This window comes from Liolophura sinensis, chromosome 1 (genome assembly GCF_032854445.1).
Source record: "Liolophura sinensis isolate JHLJ2023 chromosome 1, CUHK_Ljap_v2, whole genome shotgun sequence".
Classification (NCBI taxonomy): Eukaryota; Metazoa; Mollusca; class Polyplacophora; order Chitonida; family Chitonidae; genus Liolophura; species Liolophura sinensis.
Genome location: NC_088295.1, coordinates 67,103,676 through 67,130,273, shown reverse-complemented (window position 1 = coordinate 67,130,273; position 26,598 = coordinate 67,103,676). Strand labels below are relative to the sequence as shown.

The following is a 26,598-nucleotide window of genomic DNA, read 5'->3' as shown; positions in this document are numbered from 1 at the left end:
TGATATCTATCTACTTCCATACATCCGGGGGAAAACATCAAAATTAAGATTAAAACAGTAAATAACTAGTGAACAGCATGCATCTGCTTCCTGGAGGACTTGCCAGACAGCCTTAGGGCCTGTATGCGAGCTTATACAGAGGCCCACATGCCAGGGTGCGGCCCCTAGGTGGTTAAGGCTGGGGTCCAAGTGGGGCAGACTGGGGCCACGGGGGTCACAGATTGGAGCCTCGGTGAACAAGTCACCAGCAGCACAAATGAGGGAGACATAGTCAATCCACATATAGGGTTACTTCAACAATACAAGGAGAATGTATGATAAAAGGGAATAAAAGAACAATAAAATGGTACCACCCTCTGGCACACAGTTCAGAATGCCATTACCCTACACACTGAGCCAGATGGAACCTTCTGGGCGGCTTCAGCATTTATCTCCTGTAACAACTGACTGATCACTGGAAAAACAGGTATTAACAATGCATACTATTGGACAGAGCAGGCAAATCAACTTTTCACGCAAGATGTTTACAAGGTTCCATCAAGCAGCTTCTCCACCGGCAGAGATAAGGGCATTGTGAAACATGTGCAGGAGGCGGGTTTTAAAAATTTGGGCACCTCCACCATTTGTATCCTCCATGGAGGCACTGCTTTGAGCCTTCTGAATTTTGCGGGTACCTTGGGACTTTGTTCGCCTCAATTCAGGAGGGTGCTGTTTCTTTTGCTTAGCACTGGTAGGGCTAAGACAGACCCCATTAATCTAGAAATAAATCAAAATGAAGAAAACACCATGCAGATTTGTTAATATTGAGAGAACATGCCTGTTGGGGCCACCCTGTCAGGAGGCCCAATGCTGCTCACTATCGTGAAGGGAATCCAGGGCGCAAAACATTAAAAAAAAAAAAAAAAAAAAAAATTCATATCGGCAAACCCAAACGCAGGTGGATCTGGCTGCAACCTAGACCTAAACACCATGCTAATAGTACAAAAGGAAAAAAAAAACAGACAGACACAAAGGTGGCCGGGCCAACATGCTGGCTAGCACCGGGCCGCCGAGGTGGGTCCCTCTGTGAGGAGGGGCCAGACGCACCACTAACGCATGCAGTGGCAGAGCTAGCTCTGGACAGAGGCTAGACACACTAAAATTCTAAGTCTAAGTCTTATCTTGGCTGCAAGAAGGAAAATGTTGGTGAACTCCTGTAGCATGCTAACATGGTGGTTAGTCTCACCCTGAAAAAGGATAACACAAAGGAGTGGTTAGTTCATAGGCTGGCACAAACACACACACACGTCACAGCACACTCACTTCACAGCACACACTCTCCTTCAGGTTTGGTTAGAGAAGACTGTTAAGGTGTGGTCAAGTGGAATATAATGTCTTGTGTTTCACGCAGCTGCAGTCACTGCGATCTTGGGGTCGATGTATAAAATGGTATATTTGAGGCACAAGGTGACTGAATTCCACCTACATGCTGACTTGCTGGAGAGCATATGTACATGTAGGTCATATTCAGAAAAGCTGGCGGGATTTTCTCTTAGGCCTGGGCAGAGAGAGAGGATGGTAGACTGTTTATGGCAAAAAAGGCAGTCTGGGAGAATAACATGGTAGAGGCGATGGCAACTGACCAGGGTGATGTATCACTGGAAGAAGGAGGGAGTATATATGGATGTAGATGAGTCGAGAGAGCATAATGATTGTGATGTTATAGGTTGTGCTCAATGACAAACTGGAGGGGATACAAGCAATGGCCCCCAAGGTGCGTTACAGCTTTAAGACAGGACTTTTATCCAAAACTAGGACGTACCATTGAACTTTCCGTGCATGATCTGAGTGAGGCTGACTAGCCGTACATTTGGTACTTCCTTGACACTGTCTTCACTAAGGTCTACAACCTCCACTTTGAATGGATCCTTAGGCCGCTTGTGTTTAGACTTACTGCGGCCACCTTCCCCACCCTGCCCTTCCTCCTCCAGCTCATTCTTGGTACTCAGTGACTTGAGCTTGACACTCATCTTTGTACTGACACGACGCAAGAAGCCCTTTGGTGCATCTGCAGGGTTGATTTTGTCACTGCTGGTGCTGCCCCTGGGGTCAGTCTCGCCCTCCTCACCAGCCTCTGTCAGGCTCTCTGTGGCCTCCACACCTTCCTCCACCACACCACTACCGTCACTCTGCTCAAACTCAAACTTGATGTTGTTGTTTTCCGAGCACGTAACTTCTTCGGTCTCCGTCGTCGCTGGAGAGCATGTCAAGGTATGCTCTGGCTGATGAGGAGATATCATAACTTCAGGTGAATGCTTATCATGATCTTTTCTGAAGTGTTTCAGTTTCTTACTAATTCGGTGTTTTAAGGATTTCTTTGACTTCAGTTTTGGCTCTTCGCCTTCAGGTTTACATGTGTCCAGAACGGACAGTTCAGGATTAGAGGATGACCGCCGCAAAGTGGAGTTTTTATACAAGTCCTCCGACACTTTTGGAGGAATCTGTGGTATCTGGTGAGGGACATGACTTCTCCCGAAAGGATCCGACACTGTTTTGTGGGCAGGCATCTTGAAGACCTGCTGTGAGACTGGGCTACTTGTGCGGGGGCGATGCTCTGACTTAACAAAATGCCATGTCTGACTGAGAGGATCTTTGTCTGGGCTTTCTAGAGCCTCAGAGTCACTGGCGGCAAGTTTTGTATCAGGCGAGTCTCCAGGTACAGTTACAGAAAGTTTTGAACGCCTTTTTTTCAGCTTCTCATGCCCTTTTGCATTATGGGGTGATCCCTTAGGCTTCTCAGAAATTGTTGACAATCCCTGTTCTTGAAAACGGAATTTAGTGATGGGGGAAGACACTGGCTGACTAGGGGAGCCGTTCAAAAAGGGGGAAGGGGTGAACTGAAATATAACATAAAACAAAAACCAAACTGTTTCTATCAACCAGAAAACTCACCCAAATTAAAAAAAAAGCATGATCAAACACAGCAGTTTGAGTAAACTAGTGAAGTGAAGCCAGCCACATTATTAATGAAAAAGTAAAATTTCCCACTCTTACCCAATCGTTTCTTCTATGAAAATAAAAAAAAATAGCGAAAGATGAAAAAAATTTATGTATATAAAGAAAAGCGAAATAGCGAAATATGTTAAAAAGTAAATTTCTACATTAGATTGAGAAAATAAAATTAAGAATAACCCCAAGATGTTGATTACAACATAAAATAAACAGTTTACAAATCAGAAACTGAACAAACAAATCTGAAAAGTCGAGATATTTTTACATACAAATATTTAAAGCCCATACTGTAAGCATTAAGACCAAAACATATTTGCTTCATGCACCAAATAAAGTAGGGCTAAACTGGCTAAAGTTTGTGATGACAGGAATTGTACAGGTATATGAAAATGAAATTCAAGGAGTTTTCAATGAGTTTCCCAAGAGGTTTTTGTCATTTTCCAGGCTAGTTTAAACATACCATGGTGCAAATCATTGACCATATTTTAAGTCTGAATTATAGATGCTTTAATTTGCATGCATGTATATTGAATAGTACGCTTGCTTTTGCAAGAAATATCTGCCCTTCACCCCTCTAATGAGACACATTCTTTGACCCGGCATTGGCTTAGTCAAAAGACAAGGAATGCCACATATCATTATGCAGTGCTTCCTCTGGGTCAGTATTTTTTTTAGCCAGTCAGTTTAGTCACTCATCAGATTTTGTAGTAAATACTATTTTTCTTTAGCCATACTTCCTTAGTGGCGATGACTCTGTAGGTCTCCTTCTGTAATTCGCTTTTATGTGCCAAGGTGTAGCTGCTAGAATCAGCTTGGTCTCTTCCAGCTATATCTGGAGTTTATCAAATGTTACATTTAGAACAACTGCCCTCAAAATAATGGACCAATGCTTGGCAGCATGTTATTGTTTTTTGAAAAAAATAAAAATCAAACCTTTTTTCAACCTTTTTGTAAGATTCTAGTAAAAAATTTCCTCTATCAGAAAAATTTGTTACATAATTAATTTGTAAATTCAGTTTATTTAAATACAACATTATGATCAGTACATTGGAGTAACACAGTCTGACAAGAGAAAACCAGACGTTGTACACATTTATGTAATGGCACATATTCATGTTCTGTTATTTATGTAACGGAACATTTCATTTACTTTGGATCCAAAAAAAAAAAAATAGTTTATTAAGTGGAAAAGTTTAAATTTTTCATGGGAGGTAACTTCATTTACAGGTGTAGCTCTACCTTGATTTATTTCCCTTGATATATTTTTTTTTTTTTTTTAAACAATTGGCCATGAAAGGCATCCCCCAAAATGCCATGATTCTCATTATTTAATGTAAGTCAATTTGCAACAATGCTGAACGCGCTTTGTAGATCGTAGAAGTAATCGCCATACAACTGTGTTGTTGTTGTTTTTGCTGACATGAGGCCGTTTGAAATGAAATAAAGTGGATTATTTTAATTAGAAAAATTGCGAAAATCTGCTAAAAACCCCAGAAAACTCTCATGGTAGAATTTGTATAACATAATTTTTTCTTAAGTATATAAATTTGTCGCCAAAAATATTAGCATTTTTTCAATGGCGAATGCAAGCGGAAGCCCTGATTATGGGAAAATTATCAGTGAGCTCTCGATATACAGACTCGGCGGTCAGCAGACAATGTTCGGGACAAACTAAGATTTTCAAGGAGTTTCCAGGAGTATTTGTCTTTTTTAAGGACTTTTAAATACTTGAAAATGAAATTGTATTTTTTAGGCACTTTCAAAAAGTTTCAAGGACTGTGCGCACCCTGGATGAAGGGAATGTGCATGTTCTGTGCTGGGACAGACTATGACCCACAGAGTGACACATGTACGTTGTTGTGGATGCACATACACTGCTGTTGTGGGGCACACGTACATTGTTGTTGTGGGGCACACGTACATCGTTGTTGTGGGATACATGTAAATCGTTGTTGTGAATACACGTACATTGTTGTTGTGGGATAGACGTAAATTGTTGTTGTGGATACACGTACATTGTTGTTGTGTCTTCTTAGTACCCCTCCACCATGCTCAGAGCCTAATCTCATTCAGAATGTGTCTCCAGTAAATCACCACAAGTAATATCCAAACACCTGACAGTGTACCTCATGTCAATGTATAGGCTGTTGTGTAGTGAGTGCCAGAATCAATATCGCTGTACAGTCCTTAGTGCACATGGGGATTGCATAAAAAAAAGCCTGATGTGCTTATATACAAGGAAGCTGAAACCCGTTCACCGTTCACTCAACCAATGGCTCATCAGAACTATGTGTCCTCCTCCACTCTATACCACTTTCTTCAGGATAAGGAGGCTGATGTTCAAGCAGCCATTTCAATGCATAACATCTCAAGCAGCAATAACAATGCTGAATGCTTCAAGCAGCAATTTCAATGCTTAATATTCCAAGCATTAATTACAATGCTTAACTGTTGTTCATAAATTTGTCTTTAATTTCATTTCTTTTGTCTTGGGGATTGTGGGTAGGATAGGTGAAGGGGGAGGGGGGAGGTGTTCAGTGGTAGGTGTTTTCTTTGGTATATGTTTCAATTACACCTTTTCATTTATCATGAGCAAATCGATTTTAACCATGCAAATTTATTCAATCAATCAACACAGCTTTACATGTATAATATAAAACACACAGGGTACTTTGACATAGGGGAAGCAATTTGATATACCGATAAAGAATGTATTAAACAGGGTGACAAACATGTACATCATCATAAAACTCAACAGTCACAATACCCAGGAGACCATGACGGGAAATTGGCTTCAGTAAAACAGGTCCAAATAGATACAAGTACGTAACATGCCATGTTCTCTTACATAAGCATCTACAAGCAGCAGCTTTCATATTCTCCACGGAATTTATAACGTTCTATCACGGCATTTAACACGAAATTTCACATTAAAGTTTGCTTCAAATCAATAAATATGTGTAAGAGACAGGTGATATAATAATTATATCATAAAAAGGCAATAATTATAGCTCTGATCAAAGCAGAACTTGTGTTCATTTTAATAGAAATATTACAGTTACCGCCCTGGGGAAGCACAAGCCAATGTTTTCTACCTACTTGATCATTTGTAGGGGACTTCACTTCCTCGTTGAAGGCAGGGGTTTGACTAACACACTCAAGATTCACAGGTCGTTTGCCCTTTGGGGACCTGGGTGCCCTCTGATAAGGGTCCATGGAGCCTACAGAAAATGGCATGACAGTTATCTTTGTAATCCAGTATAGTGTATTTCACCTGAAATTTAGCTTTCTTCAAGGGACAAATTTTATTTAATTCTCACTGATTCATCCAACATTTATGGCTACTCTAGAGGGGTTTTGTTTTTGGGCAGTGTGTGCTTTTGAAAGTGCATTTTTCTGGCCAAACTCCGGTGAAATACACTAATATACTAGGAACCTGGTCTCAAAGCTCGTATAATTACAAAATAGGCACACTGTATCTACAACAGCAAACCAATGTCTTCAGTACCATCAGCCATAGGACATGTTGTGACACTTGCTCATGTGCTAAATGTGCTTTATGACACTAACTATAGGCCCTGACCCAGGCGGTCAGTTCTCACATAACTTATTGACAAACTTTCGCATGAGTGGCATACAAGGATATGATTGAACCAATGCCTGGGTTTATTCTACTGACTGACAGGCGTCTTAGCTACTAAGCCGCAACCCACTCCCCAGGATACAACACTAAAAACAATTATTTTTAGCAACCCAAACACTGCATTAAAATCAACAATTATGGAGGAAACAATTAACAAAAGGTTGCAGACATTGCATAGTGTAATAAAATGAAATATGGATAGCATCTGTTTCCCTTGATTTCATTTCATTACATTCTGGGCAGAAATTATGGGTAATAATCAAAAATATATAGGACAAACACCTTACCATATAAATCTGGGGTGCCCAGGTTTAGCAAACATGTCTTTTGCAGAAAGTCTATAATTGCCAAGCCAGACTCATTTCCATATGCCATGCTGATGAAGATCAAGAACAATGATAATGAAAAACAACAACATCAGGGCCTAAGGTTATCTGAGCAAAATACTATTATGAATTTTTATACTTCATTATTTAAATGATTAATATACATTTTTAAAATAACATATTACTTTTACCAGCAGTAAGACAACCTAAAGTCTTTATGGTCAAACCAAATGATAAAAAAAAAACAAAAAAAAAAAACAAAACAAAAAAAAAAAACAAGAAAAACAAATAAAATCATGATAATTGAAATATCAGCAATTCCATATTCAGTTTCCACCGACCCTGTTATAACATTTCTCCATGAAAACGGAAGACTAACTTACTGAGAGTGATTATGATAAAAGTGGCTGTAGGAGAAAGGTCTGAATTATTAAGGTGTTGACATTAGCAACTCACAGTCCATAGGAAGAGTTGAGGGAGATACTTGTGACGTTCCCCGGGGGTTCTCCGTCTACCCAGGTAAGGACGCTGGCCAGGCACGGCTGGTACCCAGGCCCCCACTTCCGGGCGCCAGTCCTTACCTTCACACTGGTGACATTGTCCTGCTAACATACAAGGACCAACAGATATTAACCATCAGGACTTGAATACACACATGTACAAGTTATCCAGGTGAATGTACCCACGCATGATGATGAGGTCTAATATTCCCTCCTTTCCCCACCCAAAACACAAGCACCCCAAAATCTAGTCAATTTTTCCATCAAAATACTGGTTCTCCTGAAACTCAACTGTAACTTATTATAACTTCTAAGACTCCACATGTAGATATGACTACGTTTCGCAGCCAAATTACACGTGCTTATACTGTATTAGTACTGGTACTTCTATATAAGCCACTTGTCTTGAGAAAATCAATAATGAACCTCAATATGTACAACAAAGGGCTTAAAATAAATGCTGGATTATACAATATATCAAGAATAGGTGACCAAAACATACAATTACATGTGTTACACTTCGTATAGCTAGTACTCACTGCCAGGAATTAACCCAAACAGAAGTTAATATGTCACATATACTATTGATATCAACTGTCTCCAGGCCCCTAATATGCAGATGTAGAATAATCCATATATCTTGCTTAACTTTCACTGTATATAGCTTCTGCCACCTGAACCAACCAGGCAAATCTGGAGCTATAACAGGCAAAGCAAACAGCAAGGCTTCTGAACAAATATAACGAGGCAATAAAGTACCCAATGTGTTCTGATGACACTTAATAGTCTACTGCAACTAAGGAATAAAAATAGTGCATGTAAAAAATCATGCAATGATGTGACATGAATATTTTTGCACTTTATTTACTGTGCTCTGTTTTTTAGAAATCCTGCTGGGAAATTGGATTGGACTGAGCCAAATAAAACTGTAATAATGGTCACCGAGATTCATGGCTCTCTTTAGAAGAAGCAACTGATATGATTTCTGAACACATTTCTGTACATAGTTAAATTCTGGGTAGTGTCAGTCCTGGCTGACACTACCCATTCTAACACACAGCCAGTAACTATTAAAAAGTATGTTAACTGCATAGATGCAGTACAGATAAAAAATAAATAAACTAAAACCTCTCCATCATATGCTAGTTTATGTTCCATGTTTCAGTATTGAAGAAGACTATAAATTGTGTAGGTTAAAAAAAAGCCCAAAACAGGAAAACTGCTTGTAGATAAAATGCTTAGCCTAGTTTTATACAGCTAACACAGCACAGTGTGAAGATAAAAAAAAATCTGGAGTGAAGTGGAAACAATGAATACTTTATAAGGTGCATGTCTCGTAGAATAAACACTTAGCCCAGCGTCCAATGAACTAGGCTTCAGTACGTGTGCAGAGAGCTGATCAAAATAAATTGCTTCTAGCATATCTATACAACTGCATATACCATGTGCTATCTACATGTATAAACTGTACTTTAATAGATGTGTAGGGAGCTACAAATAACACTCTGCTATGATACTGGACAAACGCATAACATTATACAGATACATGTAGGTACAGCTAACTGAATAACACTGCTGACTATTAAATCGTGAGAAAAATGAAAAATGTCTCAAAACGACAATTGTAATGCATTACCACTGCCCTGTGGCTAGGTTCATGCTGCAATGAACAGAGACAGAGATTCCAGTTGAAAACTTTGATTAATTTTTTTCATATGTACAGTATTTTGCTACAAGCCTGAGGGAGGCTGTAATCTATATAACTGAAACAGCTGGGCATTCAAAACCAAGCTGTGTCCGTGATAAATTTTCCTTGTAATACAGTGTATACTTCTGACTTTTTCATCATCAATCACCATGAAGCCTTTGTTTTCAGAGTTAAACTTCATGTATTAACTGGGCATGGTTCAAAATTTTTTTCGAGTCATGCAAGTTACAATTAGCTTAAGTTGTGACATACTGTTGGTATTGTAACATAGGTTACAAAGGTACATGTACATGTAAATATAGTCAACTTAATCTATGAGAGGATTAAAGAGCCATACCCTAAAAAAAATTGATGCTGATGAATTTTCTCAGTTATAATAGTAAGTTTTATTTAATAAAACCTTAAGCACATTTGTTGAACCGTTTTATCCAGCAGTATTCATGCCTTCCTTTATGCCTACTCTAGTTCTTCTTTCTGGTAATGAAGCTTTTAACCTCAAAACATATTACAATTTGCATGTATATGTTAAAAGCAGCGATGTCACAGACTGCTATACAATTTGTATCACAGGCAAAAATAAAAAGGACATGTTCCAAATTATTTACCTTTGGACAATCCGATGTATTACTGGACTGTGAGCAGGAGCCTAGACTTCCGCTCTGTTGAGTGACAGCACCCAGACTTGGCTTTGGGTACTCAAACTCTGGAGAGTCTAGGTCGTCGTATACATCGTACAATATGGTAACTTCTAAACACTGCAACACACCACGAGCAGAGCAGGGTAAACTTCATGTATATTCATCACAAGACACTTAGGAATACTCTCCTTCATTATATACTGTGACAATAATTATAACAAAGGATATAAGTTTATACCACAGAAAAAAAGGCAACACATCAGGACACAACTTTATTAGGAGGAGAAAAATTCTATCAAAGTACAAAACGGTGTGATATTTCTTTCCAGTGCATGGCATTACCTTCATCTGTTTCACTGGCTGAAGACGTTTGCCTAAACTAATCAATCAAGCTGTATTCACATCAACTGACAAGTAATTTGAAATGAAACTATGCCAGTTTTACTAAAGAAAAAAAAACAGTTTGGATTTCATAAAAAACCTCTTCTCAAAGTTTTTAGTACCACTCTGATTTGCATTTTATAAAAAATATGTAACGGAACACAATGTCATCATGCCTCCTTCAAAAGTTAAGGATCAGGTGGCCACCTAACCAAAGCTGTAGTTTTCATAACTCTTCAGATAAATCATGGCATACTCTAAATGACCTAAACTTTCCTCCATGACTAAGCTGCTCATTTTTCAAGATTCTGTGACTTTTACTGATTTTAAAAAGGTGCATTGAGAGGTTTTTTGAAAGGTAGGATGATATTCTACTGGGAAAATGTAAATTTTAGCACCAGAAGATTCATCTCATGACACCTACTTGCCCAAAAAATGCTCCCATTTGTGGTCAAATTTTAGGTCATTTAAGGTACATGTAGCATTACAACTGAAACACTGTTTTTTACCTAAAAGGTTATGAGAAATATGACATTCAAAGTTTTGTGAAAGCGCATTACCGGTACTGTCTTTTGTTTCTAAGGCATGAAATTCAATGACAAGATGATACAACCTTATCCACTGACACATGTATGTAAAGCCCTTGTCCTGTTTGTGATCAGACTATCTTTGACCACAAACGGAGCCAAGCTAATCGTTACTGTAGTGTGTACTTACTGGGACTTCTGCGTTGATCTCCTGCTTACTGAACCTGTAGAGGATGACGTGGGTGGCGCCAGCCACCAGCAGGATGCGACTCTCCGCACAGAGGTGGATCATCTGGATGGCAAACGGGTCATCATCCTGGCCATCAGCACTACGACTTTTTGGTTTCTCGAAGGTTTTGGCAGTTTTCAGTTTATATAGGACTTGCAAGGTCACTGGAAAACAAGTATACAACTCAATGAAAACTCCACAGAGATTATCATACATGCACGTAATTATGAATGAAATTCAACATTACATGTCCACCATGACAGTTTATATAGCGTTCGAAAGGTCAACGAAAACAACTACAGAACTCCTTGGAAACCACATGGAAATAACCATCCTTATAAAACCAAATTCAGCTGAGCTTACCAAGAAGCGTAATGCAGGGTGTCTATAAAATTTAAAAACATTCATTCTATTTAACTATTGAGGTGATATCAAAGTTATTCTTCAATCAAGTTCTAAAATTTGAAGACATTAATGGAATTAGTCAGAACTTCAGTTCAATCTGTACATTCACTTCACTTCATCTTTAACTTCTTTGAATCTTAATTACTACTGTAAACAATGCTTTGCTTACAAGACATGTTATCAACTGCTACTATTTAGTAGTCAGTTCAAAATGGCTACCTTCAAAGCTTCAGTGAGCTAACTAAAAGTTACTTCACTGATCTACCAAGATCAATCAAATCCAAATGTATTATTAAGGCAAACCTTCTGTTCGCAATCCTGACAGTTTAGATAACCAAAAAAAAAAAACCCAAACTTGCGAAATATATCTTTTTGAAAGCCCAAATACTGACTAATATTACAACAAAACACAACACCTAAATGTTGAGAGTACCGATATCATTGTTTGTTCAAGAATTTTTCAATCAATGGTAAAGTAGGGGGAAGGGAACAAATTGAGGCGGGTCCATCACAACACGGATGCCAGATTCCCATATCCCATCTCTATATTCTCTTATATCATGCCTTAGCCGTTAGCCAAGCTGACAACCAATACTCTGGACATACTCACAAAAAAGTTTAATAACATTAAAGACTGGGACTTATTATATTTCCCAAGTTAGAATCTGTTCTTCTGATATTCAGCCAAAAGGACTCGGGGCAACTGCCACCGAGCCAGAATCAATTCTTCCTTTTCCACTTCCATTTTATTTTATTTTTCCTTTTTTTGCCAAATGGAGCTCTGTCTGCAGCTTAAATGCTGGGGAAAACGCGGTCTGAGATGGGCAATGTAAGATCCTGGAGCCTAAAGGGACTATGTTATTTCCACATTGCCAATGGGGAGAGGAAGCGATTGTAAGGAGAAAATGTCAGAAACAATACCCGCTGAAGCATCCCAGAACTTGATTGATCCATCGGCATGTCTGCAATGAGAAGAAACGAAAAGAATAAGGCAGTGATGAATGGTCAGCCATGGTGGATAGCCTACCAGAATGCCCCTGCTTACACACACAATTTCACTTTTCAATTCATCTTTTGTTTTTCTGAACTCTACCGCAATAACAAGATCATTAAGTAACACGTATCCTTTCAAATATGCTTGCATGTTTGGCCTTTTCCCTTTTCCCCTAGAGAAATGTGTTATCTTTTTTCCCCCTGGTCCATATCATTAAATTCATTTTCTCTTCCAGTTAAAGGGTTTTCTGTGTTAATTAGACGTATGCTGAAGCTGCAAAAGAAAAGTGATAGCTTTCCATTTTGTATTCTGAAAATCTGGCATAATTCTTTTGCAATTTTTGCTACTTGTTTGTGCAAACAATGTTGATGGTGAAAAAAACAGTGTACATGTACCTCAGTGTATGTACATGTACAAAATAAATGCAGTCAAACAACTGCATCACTACATATATATATATGTTTCTTCTACTGATTGTATGTTTCTTGTACTGACAGAGATCAATGTACATTAATAAAGCCCACATGTATCCCCACCGTGTATGGTATTACATTCATGTACATATATGCCACATGAGTTACAAACACATTTCCCTTGCTTTTATGTTTAGTAAATAATCTACACCCCCAGTCCAGTTATAAAGCCACTTTGATGAGCAAAGTGGCGAACTGTTTGAGCAGACGTGTATAAAACTGTTTTATCACAGGCAAACTTCACTCACAAAGACAACATCTATCATGATCCAATCTGGTCGTGGACAAGTTATCTGAACAGGACTGCAGATTTACTGCAGCTTTTAATGCAGTTTGTGTGTTAAACTTTGGGTAACATTTAATAGACGATGTTGAAGTTGACACAGGATGAGCCGACAGAGGAATTGACGGAGATGTCACTTTAAATTAAGGTCTAATTAGTTGTACAAGAAATGCTCAGACAATTTGCAGCTTAGTCGATTCCTTCAGCATTAAGGTGTCAACCTGAAAAGTTCAGAGAAGTGAATTTTTTCCCCCGTAAATCTGTGGGTAAGGGATGATAAATTCAATCTGGTGGAGGCCTGCCTAAGACTAGGGGTAGTATGTTATTGTCAGAGACTGTTTATCTCCACACTGGTCTCATGTTGATACTCTGGTCTTAGTCAACAATCCCTCCAGTCGGCAGATCGCCTGTCAGCTCTATAATAAAGCAGTTTGATGTATGCAGAGTAGCAGGTGCTCCAGCTAGAAATGATACAACAATACGTCAAAACAATAATGTATCACACGAGCAGCTCGAGAAATGACTTCCAGGAATACTGGGGAAAATCAATACTGCCAAATCACGCATGGCAGCCTGGCTCACAATGGGAACAACATTTCACCAAAGCTGAAGCACCTGGAAAACAGTGGGTAACTACATGGTACTTAGTCTTGCCCAGGTCTCTGCCAGCCCGGTGGACAGTTCCTTGACACATATCTATTATTATTCAAGGTATGGCTCAAAGGAAAAAAACAAAAAAAAAAACAAAAAAAAACAAAACAAACGCTTTCTCTTTCTGGGTCAAATTAAGTGCACACCAACAAAACTAGTACACAGTAATGGAAACTGAAATCCACTTTCACATCTTTAAAAGTTACATGTGTGATTAGAGAATTCTGGAAGACTTCTTTCAGACAGAGATTTAACATGTCCAACATTCTGAGGGTTTAATGAAAGGTATTAGAGTTAAAAGAGGCCAAACGTGTGACAGCAGTCAGGAATGATTTCAGCCAGGCCAGCCATTATAGTGTCCTTGTGAACACTTGAAAGATTCCCCGCAGCCCTTGGCTAGTTCACCATTAAAATAGAGTAATCATTTCTGACAGAGACTGCTGTTCCAGGTTGTAAACCCGATGGTCAACCGTTCCTACAATTCTCACAAAGTAGCCAAGTTTCTACAGGAATAAAATACATAATAATATGGTTCTCATGGACTGTATATATGACTGCTTTTCTAGTTCAAGTATTCTTTTGTTGGAGAAATTTCAATAATGTCTGCAGTCAGTAATTATGAGGGTTTTGTCATGGCCCTCTTTTGAGGCAGTCAATTCGAAGATTATCTCTTTCCGCTGGTGACTTCACTTTATAACTCAGCTAGAGCTGCCAGACATTTTGAGAATTGCCAAATCAAGGAGCTTTCTTGGCACAGGCTGTAGGATTCTGTGCCTGGCTGGAGACAGGAAGTCCAACTTTCTGGGTGCAGAATTCCTGGATGCCAGGGTAATTGTCCTGGATCAACTTGCCCATGAAGCTTTAGGAGATTTTGATACAAGTAAAGACATCATAAGGACAACCGCAACACATTACATAATTTTAATGAAAAAATGAATGCAAAACATAGATTTCTCTAAATTGGTCAATTAAGGGAACTTTCGACAGAAAGCTCCTTATGTCTTTAGATGTACAAAATTGAAGAAAATGTCCAAACAATACTGCTGTATGGTTCTCACCACCCGCATACAAAGCTTTGGTAGACCAATTATCATACCATGACGTCACATCAATATAAGATGCTCCCAAGAATGACAGTCAATCCACAGTTCAGATTTATTATCATTCAAAAAATTATCTTAAATCAGACTTTAAGTCACAGTATTTCTCTTTGCAGAGAGAACAACCCTAATTCTTCACAACCAGGGCTGCAACAAATATTTTACACACTCTGAGAAAATTATGGGGTGTAGAGGAATAATATGTGCAGCCTTAATTTTGAATCTTGCATCTTCACAAACACAAACAAACCATTTTAGCATCATTTTCACAATAATTGTATGCATAAATTCCACTGAAAAATATGCTTAATAGGTAGAAAATGTTGAAGATTAACAGTATACTGGGTTGGCAAACTAGGGTTAACAGAATAATCACAATCAAGCACAATATAAATGACCAAACTTTTGAAGAATTACACAGTTCACAGTACAGCAGGGCCTTCTCATGATGACATGATTAACTGTAAAATTTAGGATAGCAAGAACAATGACGATGTGAAGACGAGAGCAATGGTGAAATGGTCTGTATTGTGTCACCTAAAGCAATGTTGATTAATAGACATGCGATGTCAGGTTAAACTGTTCAAGCTGACCATGCGTGCAGTCGAGATAACACCCTCTCTTCATCTCTCACAGACATTTATATTTCAGTAGACTGTGAACGACGACAGACACCTGGCCCCAGCTGGAGGCAGATGACTTGGAGTCTGAGAAAATCCTATACTGTTCCTGCCAGATACTATATATATGACAATACTTGTCAGAAATCTGATACATAGGTGAGACATCCAGAAATCCCACATGGCTGCCAGGCTGAAGAAAACACACTCAGATTTCTTGAACCAAATCCTGGCGATGTGATGTGATGTGAGGTAGCGTTATTAGCAGAAATATTTACCAAAATAACATCGCAAAAATGTCTTCATTTAAACTGGTCTTTGCACAAAGAATTTTGAAGTGGTTTCTTCAACCCTTCACTTGCCATTGGGAACTTTCAGCCAGTTGTTCAAAAGTGTATTAAAGTTAAGCCAGGCTTAAATCTTCATACCAGTCTCATCGTAATACAAAGTAAATGACACTTTAGTCTGGACTAAAGTTAATACCGGGCTTAAGTTCTCATGTACTTTTGAACAACTGGTCCCAGAAATATAACACAGATTAATAAGACATGTAAGAGGTTTTAATACTTTGAGCAGTTTCATGAGAAAATGAAAATAGGTCAACTTAAAATGGGTTTAAACGAGTACAGTGTAACCCTTCAGTTATCAATAGATTTCGTGTAAAGAGGCTAACAGTGTGCATGTTCCTACCAGGCTGCCAGTATGGAAGTATGATATCAAACCAATGCTAGTACTCAATACAGTCAAAACCCAGTACCCATGCACTGTTGTTTATTGAGGACATGGAATGTACTGGAATGGCATTGGTACTTCCAAAACCTAAATGTATCATGTAAGCCCCTTGGACCCAGCAAAAGGAGCTCGCATTGAGCAGAGTCACACAGTTGTACTGTAAGTCTACTCAAAGCCAATTGCCTCTTGACCACCAACTCCAACCTAGCCCATTCGCAGATATTGACCGATGCTCTCTTAGTTCATTATAGTAACAGGCTGTCAGCCTTCCCTTCCATCGGCTGGTCACTCACGGGTAAGACAGGGGGACAAACCCATGAAATTACTTGGTAGCATGATGAAAGTCAGCAGATCGGGCGAAATAACACAGGGCTGGCTGCCTCACAAAATCAAAAAAACATGACCACAGCTGCTCAACAGGCACCTGCATTGGATCAGTTCATTTGAGAAACTGCGATCTGCATTTTCTGCAACACAGTGCATGCAAGCTGGTCCAGTGTTTCATGTGCATGTAATTTATTGCTCTTCTATAATATCTGATAATTCCTAAATATATCATGAGCAAAGAGTCAATGGATCATACTATGTGACATAAGTCATGAATGGATGCAGTTTGCAATAAGAACAGTTATATAAAACATGGAATCCTATCTGATTGGTCCACTAAAACCCAAAATTTGCACCTAACTGAAACATAATATAGACCACAAAACAATTCTGCTGCATCTCCTCAAGAATATTGCTGATCCACCAATAAGCTTAGAAGGATGCAAAAGTACAGACACTCCAAATCAACTGAGATGAATTATGCATTATGTTTTTTCTCAGAAATACGTTATATTTACAATGGTAGTAAGAGAACAGTCAACTGTCCACATGCACACAATTTAACTTCACCAATCAGATGAGTGGACCGAGATGACCAATCAGAATTCTGGATCTAGGAAGGTCCAATCAAATATTTAGCCATAAGAAGGTTTCTGGTGGAAATTGGCTTCTGGTTTGCTCCATGAAGACCTGAAGATTGTGGTGTGGAATTAAGAAGAATACTGGTCAGTTCCTGTCAAATCAGATTTACAGTCATTTCTGAAGTGACCTCCAGCAGTGCTAAGCCCACAGGCTCCCATGACTCACTATAGTCTGGCTATACTACGTCCTGAACTGGACCAGAAATGCAATTAGCAGCCTGCCCAGATTACCTAAGCCCCTCCAGACAATTGTTCCTACTTGTGCTCTAGCTCTAGGCATATCTCAGCAGCCAACCGGTCTCTTGTTCGAAAGCAGTCATAAATAAGTGTTCATACAGGACAATGTGACATACCCAACTAAACAGGCAGTGATTCACATTAAATGAAGTGTGCCGGATGAAAATTAGATTCTATCACAGCATGGAGGGGGGATTGAACGTATAGACGTTCCACTTCAAAAGACAGAAGACTGAATCTGTGCGCAGCAACATTCTGTTCGAAGACAACCGTCCACTCTCAAAAACATTTCTTTAATGCCAGAAGCGGACTTTGTCGTCTTATATCACGATCAAATTTAGACACATTTGTTGACTCGGTCCACACGTTTGATCAGTCATAAGCTGGGAAATCAATAATGGAACCGGAACAAAGTAAACTGTTGTGCTAACTCACATAGGAGCAATCGCCAGCAGCCGCAGCTTAGTTTGCGCATCTCTATGACCACACATGCATTAACAGATACAGATAGCCGCATATCGGCTTTCTACCTGAGCTCCACAGCGTAACACCGCACTCCATTAAACCATATTTATCTCTGTGTATATGCAAATGTGACGGGACTTGACAAAGTCATTCCCCTGCAAATGTCAAGGCTTTCATGGGACGAACAATCAATTCATTGATGTTTTACGGCCATTATGCAAGTGATATGTTCATGTATATGGTAAAACTGTGTCAGGTGGACTGGATTGAGGGTAGGCCTGCTAATAACCTCTGGTGCCTTGATACTTAAATCCCTAGGCTGGGGTTCGTATTTTCCATTAATACAATATTAGCCTTTATCAACATATGTACATACTATATATATACAACAACATACAGTACACCTGCTCAATATCAAATCAGAAAAATATTTGCATATTAAAAAGATTTAAAATCAATCTGATTCAGACTGTCTCAGGGTTATCACTGGCAACCTATAAGGTTTATAGCACTTCGCATTTATTATGAATTTCAGAACTGGTGATAAAATATGAAGTACATATAAAGCCTGACTAATCTCCTATAGCAGACACATTTTACATGTGAATGTATCATGGCTACTAAGGCAAACTGCCACGCTGTCAATTTGTGTTTCATATCACTGAACTAATTAATGATAATCTAAAAACCATGCCAGCTAAATGGAAGGTTCGAAATAATAGGATAATCTTATCTAAAGTGATTCCCTTTTACAGATTGGGGGAGGGGAGAGAGAGGAGTTAAGCACAGTTAAAAGGTCTAACTTACTGGTGGCGTATGGAGGGGAAATAGATCGATAACTTTAAGCACCTGGGGTAAACCCTTAACTGACATAGCGTATACCAGAGCTATACTTCAAGGGAAAGCCTCAGAGTAATGCTGATAAATTATTGAAGTAAAGAGATTAGAATGAAACCATAAATGGTAATATCTATGAAGAGTGTCCACTTTAGTACAAAAAAAAAAAAGAAATAAAAAAAAATGCAATATGTTCTGGCTAAAAGTGCTTGAAAATTCTCCAATACCAGCTTGGACATTTCCATACAAAGTGGGACTAATCAAATACAAAAAAAAAAGAGTGGAATGTGAATTAAATGGAAATTGCATTTATTATTCAGACACGGCCTTGTCAGTGCTCGCTGCCAACATGGCAATTGCTTTGTGCACGGAAAGATTCCAATTTAACCAAGGAGAAAAACGGAGTGAATTACACTTGAGCTAAACCAGTGATTTGGGCACACAGGATTGGATCAGACACCATGTGATTACTCAAACTCATTAGTCCCATACGAGAAGAGAAAACAAATGCAGCAGAGAGTTGAATTGGGCCTGAGATGGTACTGGGGCTGGATTACCACCCTACCCGTCCCTACACCTTCCTTTTATCAACACAATTACAGCCACTGGGTTAATTTATGGGCCATCACTCTTGCTTTGAACGTGTCATTACAATACTTCAAAGTGTGGGAATGGGCTGTGTGTCTAAGCCATCCAAGATGAGCCTGTGAGGAGCGGGGCACCTGTCTCCCCCACCCCCACCCCATGGAATCTGTCATTTCGACAAGCCTGATTTATCACATCTCTCATAGACTTGTCTATAAACCAAGCCTTGTTTTGATACTGTTCATTTCAGCTTTGACTCTAACTGTCCAAACAATTAACCATACAGTATTTAGATACAACCAGGAGATATGTGTATATGAAAAGATTCTATCAGAAAACTTGAAGCTTTAACTACCACAGGCAAAATATTTTACAAATTTATCTTGTCATCCAAATTAAGTACTCAATAGAAACTTGCATTAAACATACATATTTTCCACATGAATGAGGATGCGTTTTGTAAAGTTCATCAATAAAGAAATTCTATGTCTAAGTCCATACAAACTTATTTGGTCACAATAATTGCATCTCAATTTGTCTTGTGTGAGAAAAACTCTGACAAAACAGCACAGCTAAATATTTCATGAAACTTTTCAATACTATCCTCTGTGAAAAGTACCAGTGAAGAGTAAGTACAGGTACTGGATATACATGATACCAACATACATGCAAAAAAACCCAGCTCTGACTGTTCCAAGTAAACAGAAATATTCTAATCGAATTGTTACATAACTCTGATCTGAAGGAGAGCTTCCAAAAGGGAGATAACTACACGCAGATATATTATTGATGCCGTATAAAACCTGAAGGTAAACTAGCTGCATTACCAGGTGCAATAATCTGCTTATACTTGTACAAGAAATAAACCAGATCAATCACTTTTTGTCAGTTTCTTTCACATTTTCTTATCATATTTGATCAAAGTCAATATTTTGAACAATGGTGGTCTAAAGGTAGATCCTTAATTCTCAGTGCTATTGCTTTTGGTACTAAATGCTAACATCTTCAAAAAAATGTAAAAGTAGCTTTAGTTACATCTACACATAAATATAAACGTGTCTATGGTATTACAGTATCTTATGTCTTTTAGTAACTGGCATTCGAGACAGTTTGATTATATACTTATATATATATATATATATATATATATATATATATATATATATATTGTAATTTCACGTTCAGATCAGAGAATGGATTCTAGTGCTAACACTTTGCTCTGGCCACATTGAGACTTGAACCATGCAGTAGCCTCAGGATATAAAAATTTCTTGAAGTCAAGATATATTTTTTTCGGCAAATAAATCAGCTTCCATGTGAGAGTTTCCTACAGTTGTGCTGTATCCAAATATTAGACTGGTGTCTGGAAAGCGGGTACATAACAAGTACTGTCAATTACTGACAAGATACTCAGAGGGCGCCTTCGACGTACGGAAAAAAACTTGATATGGCAAACAGCCAAATGAAGACTTGAGCAATAATTATATACATGTACAGCATGCATACTACAAAAGTACTACCCAATTCCTCCACAAATTCAACCATAGACATACTCTAATTCCTCAACCTTTTCGCATATGAAAGAGCAACTATCAGTGTAATTTATACACACTTTTAATTCAATTTTAAAGACAAAACCACATTGGTTGGATTGGCCAATTTCAGGGCTTCACAATTAAAACGTATAATTTGGTCAGTCTACAGAGAATAATGCCTTCAGAATATCCTTGAATAACCATATTGCAAACATGTTAACATGCAAAAAGGTCGAAGAATTACTGTAGTGCATGTTTTGGCACATTAGAAAAATGTTATTTGATCTGGACAAGTTATTTTTTTCTATTTTCTATGAGGTTCATGTGTGCCCTGCCTGAGAAACATATTTTAGTCTTCAAATTCTTATAGGATGATTTAAAACTGTATCAGAAATTATACTTCAGCTGTTGAATTTGCTGAGGATTTACGGTAAATAAGGCAATGCACATCCATCTCCATTGCCTAGCCATAATATTTTTTTTTTTTTGTATTTTTAATTCTGGAAGATCAGAAAGTACATCATGCCATGGAGTGCAGTTTTACCATATACAGTGACACAGAGCGAGATGAAATGCAGAGCCAGTTTCCCCCAATTATTGCTGAACTCTAAAGACCAAATTCAATGATGTCCCCTAGTGCATATGCCAGAAAGTTTTCTATAATCACATTTATGGATATGGTATTAAAACTTTGCTCATGAAAGAGTATTTCTAGAGACAAAAAAGGTAATAAAAAAGTACTTTGGCGCTGAAAGTTAATATTTCCAACAGGAAAGCATCCTATCTACCAGACAACCCTCAAACCATCTAATATTAATACAGCTCTCGTAATCAGGTAAAATAAGTAACCGAGTTGTGGACAAAATTTTAGGTGAAATAGGTTCTGTAAATCTGCTGCATAAAAAGGACCAGCCAAGGGATTACATGAAGCAAGAAAAGACTGAATCTTTCTAGTCATGCCAGTAGACAGTTTTGAGACAGGCCACATATGCTTTATTACCAACTGCCTAAACTGTAGAAAATTATTAGCCAATTTCAGGGCTTCACAAAAAGTATAGTTCAATCTGCCTTCAGAATAAGTTTGAATAACACCTTGCAAACATGCAAAAAGGTTGAAGAAACACAGTATGGTGTTAATTTATACTGAAGACAGCAAATGCAGGACTAGAAACTGTTAAAGAAAAACAAAACAAAAACAACTTCTGTACTCTCATATAGATAACTGACGCCAATAAAGGACATTCATATTCCCCAAATTTTCCTACGGCATGTTTACTACAAACATATCATTTAAAAAGAAGTGAATGCGATTAATTAAATCAGCAAAATAACGTGCAATTTTAAAAAGGAAACATTTTACCTCAATTTAAGTGATTACGTTGGAAATGATGATTCAATGTGATAACTTGCTCAATAAATACCCACAGGTAAAGATTCATTTTTACAAATTTTTCCATCACTTCGATGGACAATCTTTACCAACAGGTAAGGGACCACGGTCACAAAACTTTAGGGTGTTATAGGGTAAAAATGCCATAGGATTTACGAAGAAACTGACAAAAATTGGTTTAGAAATGTCTGTGAAATTGAGCCCTTCAAGCAAATTTGGCCAAACATTTCTTTTTAATGAAATGCTTCATCAAATCCAGAAACACTATATATCACACAGGAAATTTTTGGTGGTGTCAGCATGCAACCACCACCGCAAGCCATGTTGCTGTCACAGCTATTCTACATCTGGCAAACTAAGATTGTTCTAACTTTGGCATCAGAAAGTAGTTTTTCAACGGCTCCTATCACCTTAATCTCTGTTATGAAGAGCGCTCTCCACCTGCGTGCATGAATACAATTTATCTATCTGACAACAGTTTTATGTTTAGTATTGAAAATCAACAGAGCTTACCCTGTGATAATGATTTCTGGGTAACTGCAAGTTGTAGTTCCCCACTCCCCTCCTTTTACAGGCCAGCCCTGCAAAACAAGGAATGAATAATTAGGGTTTAACACCACACTGGCAGTATTTCAACCATATGATGACAGATATGGAAAACAATGGCAGTTCACATAAGCGCATGAGTGAATTATTACACTGTTCATATAATACCAACATCAATATCCCACTTTTCAATTTCCAGAAATGAACAAAAAGACGTAAACAAACTATTAAATATTAGTGTTGAAGTATGAATTAGTCATAAGTGTTCTTCTCTTAGGATACCTTAAATTTAAAGATTTCTCTAAAAATGAGTGTATTCTAAACTTACATGCATGCATATCTATGTACAAGAACCAGATTTCAAGTTCAATTTCTGAGTATACTGGTACAGAACAATTTTATTCACATTTTTATTTTTCACAGCAATCAATACAGTATGTACAGTACAGCTCAGGCTAAAAGTCAATACCAGACAGGACATTAGTGCGTTCCTAGAGAGTTTGTAGAGTGTTTGTTGAGCACCTGTAGAAAGCTCTGGGACAGACAGTCACCTGCAGAGCCAGTGATACGTCCACTGTGACTGATCACACACATGTGGCTGAGCACTGTTATGCCTACATGTATGCACTAGCTGTGGAAAGCTGACGGCAGAAAATCTAGTTCTTTGTAAGAATGATTTAAAAGATTTTTGAAGGGCTAATGTGACCACCGTTTCGTGTTTAAAACAAAATGGCCGCCAATGTTAAAGCACTGAGGAAAAGGTCACTTCCTGCCACTTCACTAGTGACCAGTAAGGCCTAGTTGTACAAAATTAAGCTCTGCAGAAATATTCAGACTATCTGGAAAGCTGAACATTATACAAATCCAACCCTGCTGACTGACATTCAAAAATAGGCATTTTCTTATGCAATAATTTTGAGAGGAACGTTTTCTTTGCCCCCGCCCCTTGTTACTAAGGAGATCACATGGTCTCTACCTTCTGATCCGTCCAATAGAATACATGATTTGAATCAATCGGATGAATTCAGAAATCACATTTTATGTGTGAACTTGAACAAAAGGCGAAGCAAATGTATGTGATTAGCTCATACGCCTATCAGTAAACATATGTTTACCTGTTGTTGTTTTTTTCTCTTTGGACAGTAATGTTTTGGAGTTTACTGTACTTGTGTTGGTGTTAGGCATCGACAGCAAAGCAGATTATTGTAGGCTTAATTAAACTACTCAGAAGTGTCATGCATAGACCTGGAAGTAAATTGTGGAGTAAATAATACTCACAAGTGTCAAACTTTTTTAACTGACACACACTGTATGGCTTTGAAAATCTTAAACAAAAGGAATAAATTAATCACTCAAAACTGCTGGTGCTGGTTTCACTGTTTCTGCACAAATCCCTCTTCTCTATGGCTTGCTGGGTGGCAATTCGGTTAGCAAGTCTGTAGACAACCAATGATGAAGGCTAACTTGAAAGTCGCACACACACCAGTCAAAATTAAAAAAAATAACACCAGCCATTTCAGGTTACTTGTTGAAAACACCTATAGCTGTGACAAGGCCGTTAACTGGAAGTAGCCTGCAAAGGCTGAAAGGTCTGCAGCTTGGTGACGCCCGATTCTGTTCTGAATGTGTTTTGAGTTGTTTTCTTTTAGTTCTTTTGATATGGGGCTAACACAATCCTTGAGGTAACATAAATGCATGATGTTAATTAGATGTCACCTTTATACAAACGCGACAAATAATAAGACATGAGAATGAAGGATCACGCAAAGGCACGGTCACACGAGACAGCTGTCTGCCTCTGTTACAGTGATGCTCTAGGCGGGAAGTGCGCAGTATTGCACATGCTTGATTCACGAGAAAGTTGTGTGGTTTGTGAAGTTTATGCAAAGATTTGGCGAGTTTACTGTAAACTCTCTGTCGCAAGGTTCTGTATTTCATAATATGAATGTGTATCACAATTAGTAGGCCTATGCAGACCATCGACACCTACAGAGGTCTTCGATCACATATTTGTACTCCTTCAATCAAGTTGATGAACTGATTTTGTTGTGCTCAGGTGGGTTATACAATGCAAGATAAATTTTACGCCTTCACGGCTAGTACATTTTCACATAACTAAATAGACTATGACCACACCTTCGCTATGCCGAACTATATTCACACCTTCCGAAGATAATCCTACGCACCACAGTAGGTCTTTGACACAGCTCAGTTGAGTGTTTATCACGCTTCAGCAGAGTGTAATCAGTATCTCGTAGTGCCATAGGAGCAGTAAACCATTGACTTTTAGCCAGAGCTGTACTGTATGTTGTCATGAATAAATTGGTATAAGCAAACTTCTTGAAATGGATGAGAGTGCAAAAATGAAACCAGTGAAGAAATCAACCTTGTTATCAACACCAAATATTACTACAACAAACTGTAAGGCCTACCTTTTCACTAAAACCACTTCGTTTTTGTTTGGAGCCAACCGAGTAAAATGCAGGTATTAGATCAGGTGGGCAGTCTGCGTAGTACTGGCATGCAGTCACAGGGGACTCATGAATATCCATTGGGTAAGGGTTTTCAAAGCAAGGGTAACTGGGGACAGAAAACATCAGACACAGTCACACATCTGAATGTTAGGGGCAATTACACATGTACATGTAGCATATATACTTTGCAAATTATTATTCCAGGATTTCCAATTCACAAAACATGGGTGCACACATATGCACCAACCTTTTAGCCAGTGCACCTCGAAATTTTTACCTGTGCAACCATTTAGTGAAACTAGTGCGCCCACTTTTATTTTCTAGTTGACTCGCATCCTAAGTGGAGTCCAGCCATAATCATTCATTCATTCGATCTCCAACATTCAGTGTATAACATTAACTTTAAACTGCAAAATCAATATTTCAATATTAACTTTATGCCCCTGTCAAAATATAACAATTAACCAAAACAGTATAGATGGGGCAATCTTCACCTTCATGACCAACAGATAACCACATTAAAATTTGTAAATTTATTTGCGAAATAATCAACTAGGGCACATGGGTGAATCCATATGCCACCATTGGCATAAATAAGATTTTGGTCTGAAAAACTGAAAAAAAATTACGGGATTACCTTGTTTAAACATATCCTAGTTGCATATTTATAGAGCAATTTTCCAAACAAATTAGTGCCCATGACGGTTTGGATCAGCAAAAACTTAAAGGTCAAGCATCAATATTCATTAAACTATTTGAAAGCCAATTATTTAGAAATACTCAGCCGTGAAGTTTCGCTTCACAAATATAATCGATGCAACAGTTTTACTATAAAAAGAACAGAAAAAGGCCAGAAATGTTGTCCTCACTGGAGATCAACATTTTTTCCAGCTCATAAAATGGGCAGTTAATCCTTCTGGGAATTTAATACTTTCCTGGTACTAGCACTCAGTGACTTTTAATAATAAATGAATGACACATTTCTTCACATTACATAGATCATACCAAACTAGTTTCTGCCATCATTTAATGATTTCAAGTTTTTTGAGCGTACAGTTTGCTACATGTACAAGTAAATAGCACAGTTTATCCTTAGCTTACTGTACATGTACAAGCAGCATTATTGTGAAAACTCAAACTGTTTTGAACTCAGTATTTCAGTCATAAGGAGTGTTAAATGGATAGAAATAACTTATACATGTATAACAGTAACACTTCTGTATATTTTTTCATAACAAAGCGCGCTATCAAGGTTTCTATATGAACGCTGGAATAATCTATACCATCAAAAATAATCTACACTACGAGGAATATCTTTAGAGCCAAGTCTCTGCACATGTACATGTACATGTATGTTTAA

The 26,598-nt window shown here is 38.2% G+C and overlaps 1 protein-coding gene across 1 annotated transcript in view; it reads right to left on the bottom strand.

Annotated features, from left to right (window-relative positions):
• Positions 1 to 26,598, bottom strand: part of LOC135482084 (syntaxin-binding protein 5-like) — an 81,355-nt gene that overhangs the window by 11,741 nt on the left and 43,016 nt on the right. The window contains 9 exon segments of the mRNA XM_064761920.1: positions 1,802 to 2,876; positions 6,091 to 6,212; positions 6,922 to 7,010; positions 7,417 to 7,562; positions 9,774 to 9,923; positions 10,905 to 11,107; positions 12,270 to 12,310; positions 22,732 to 22,799; positions 25,197 to 25,344. Coding sequence (XP_064617990.1) covers positions 1,802 to 2,876; positions 6,091 to 6,212; positions 6,922 to 7,010; positions 7,417 to 7,562; positions 9,774 to 9,923; positions 10,905 to 11,107; positions 12,270 to 12,310; positions 22,732 to 22,799; positions 25,197 to 25,344 — 2,042 coding nt within the window.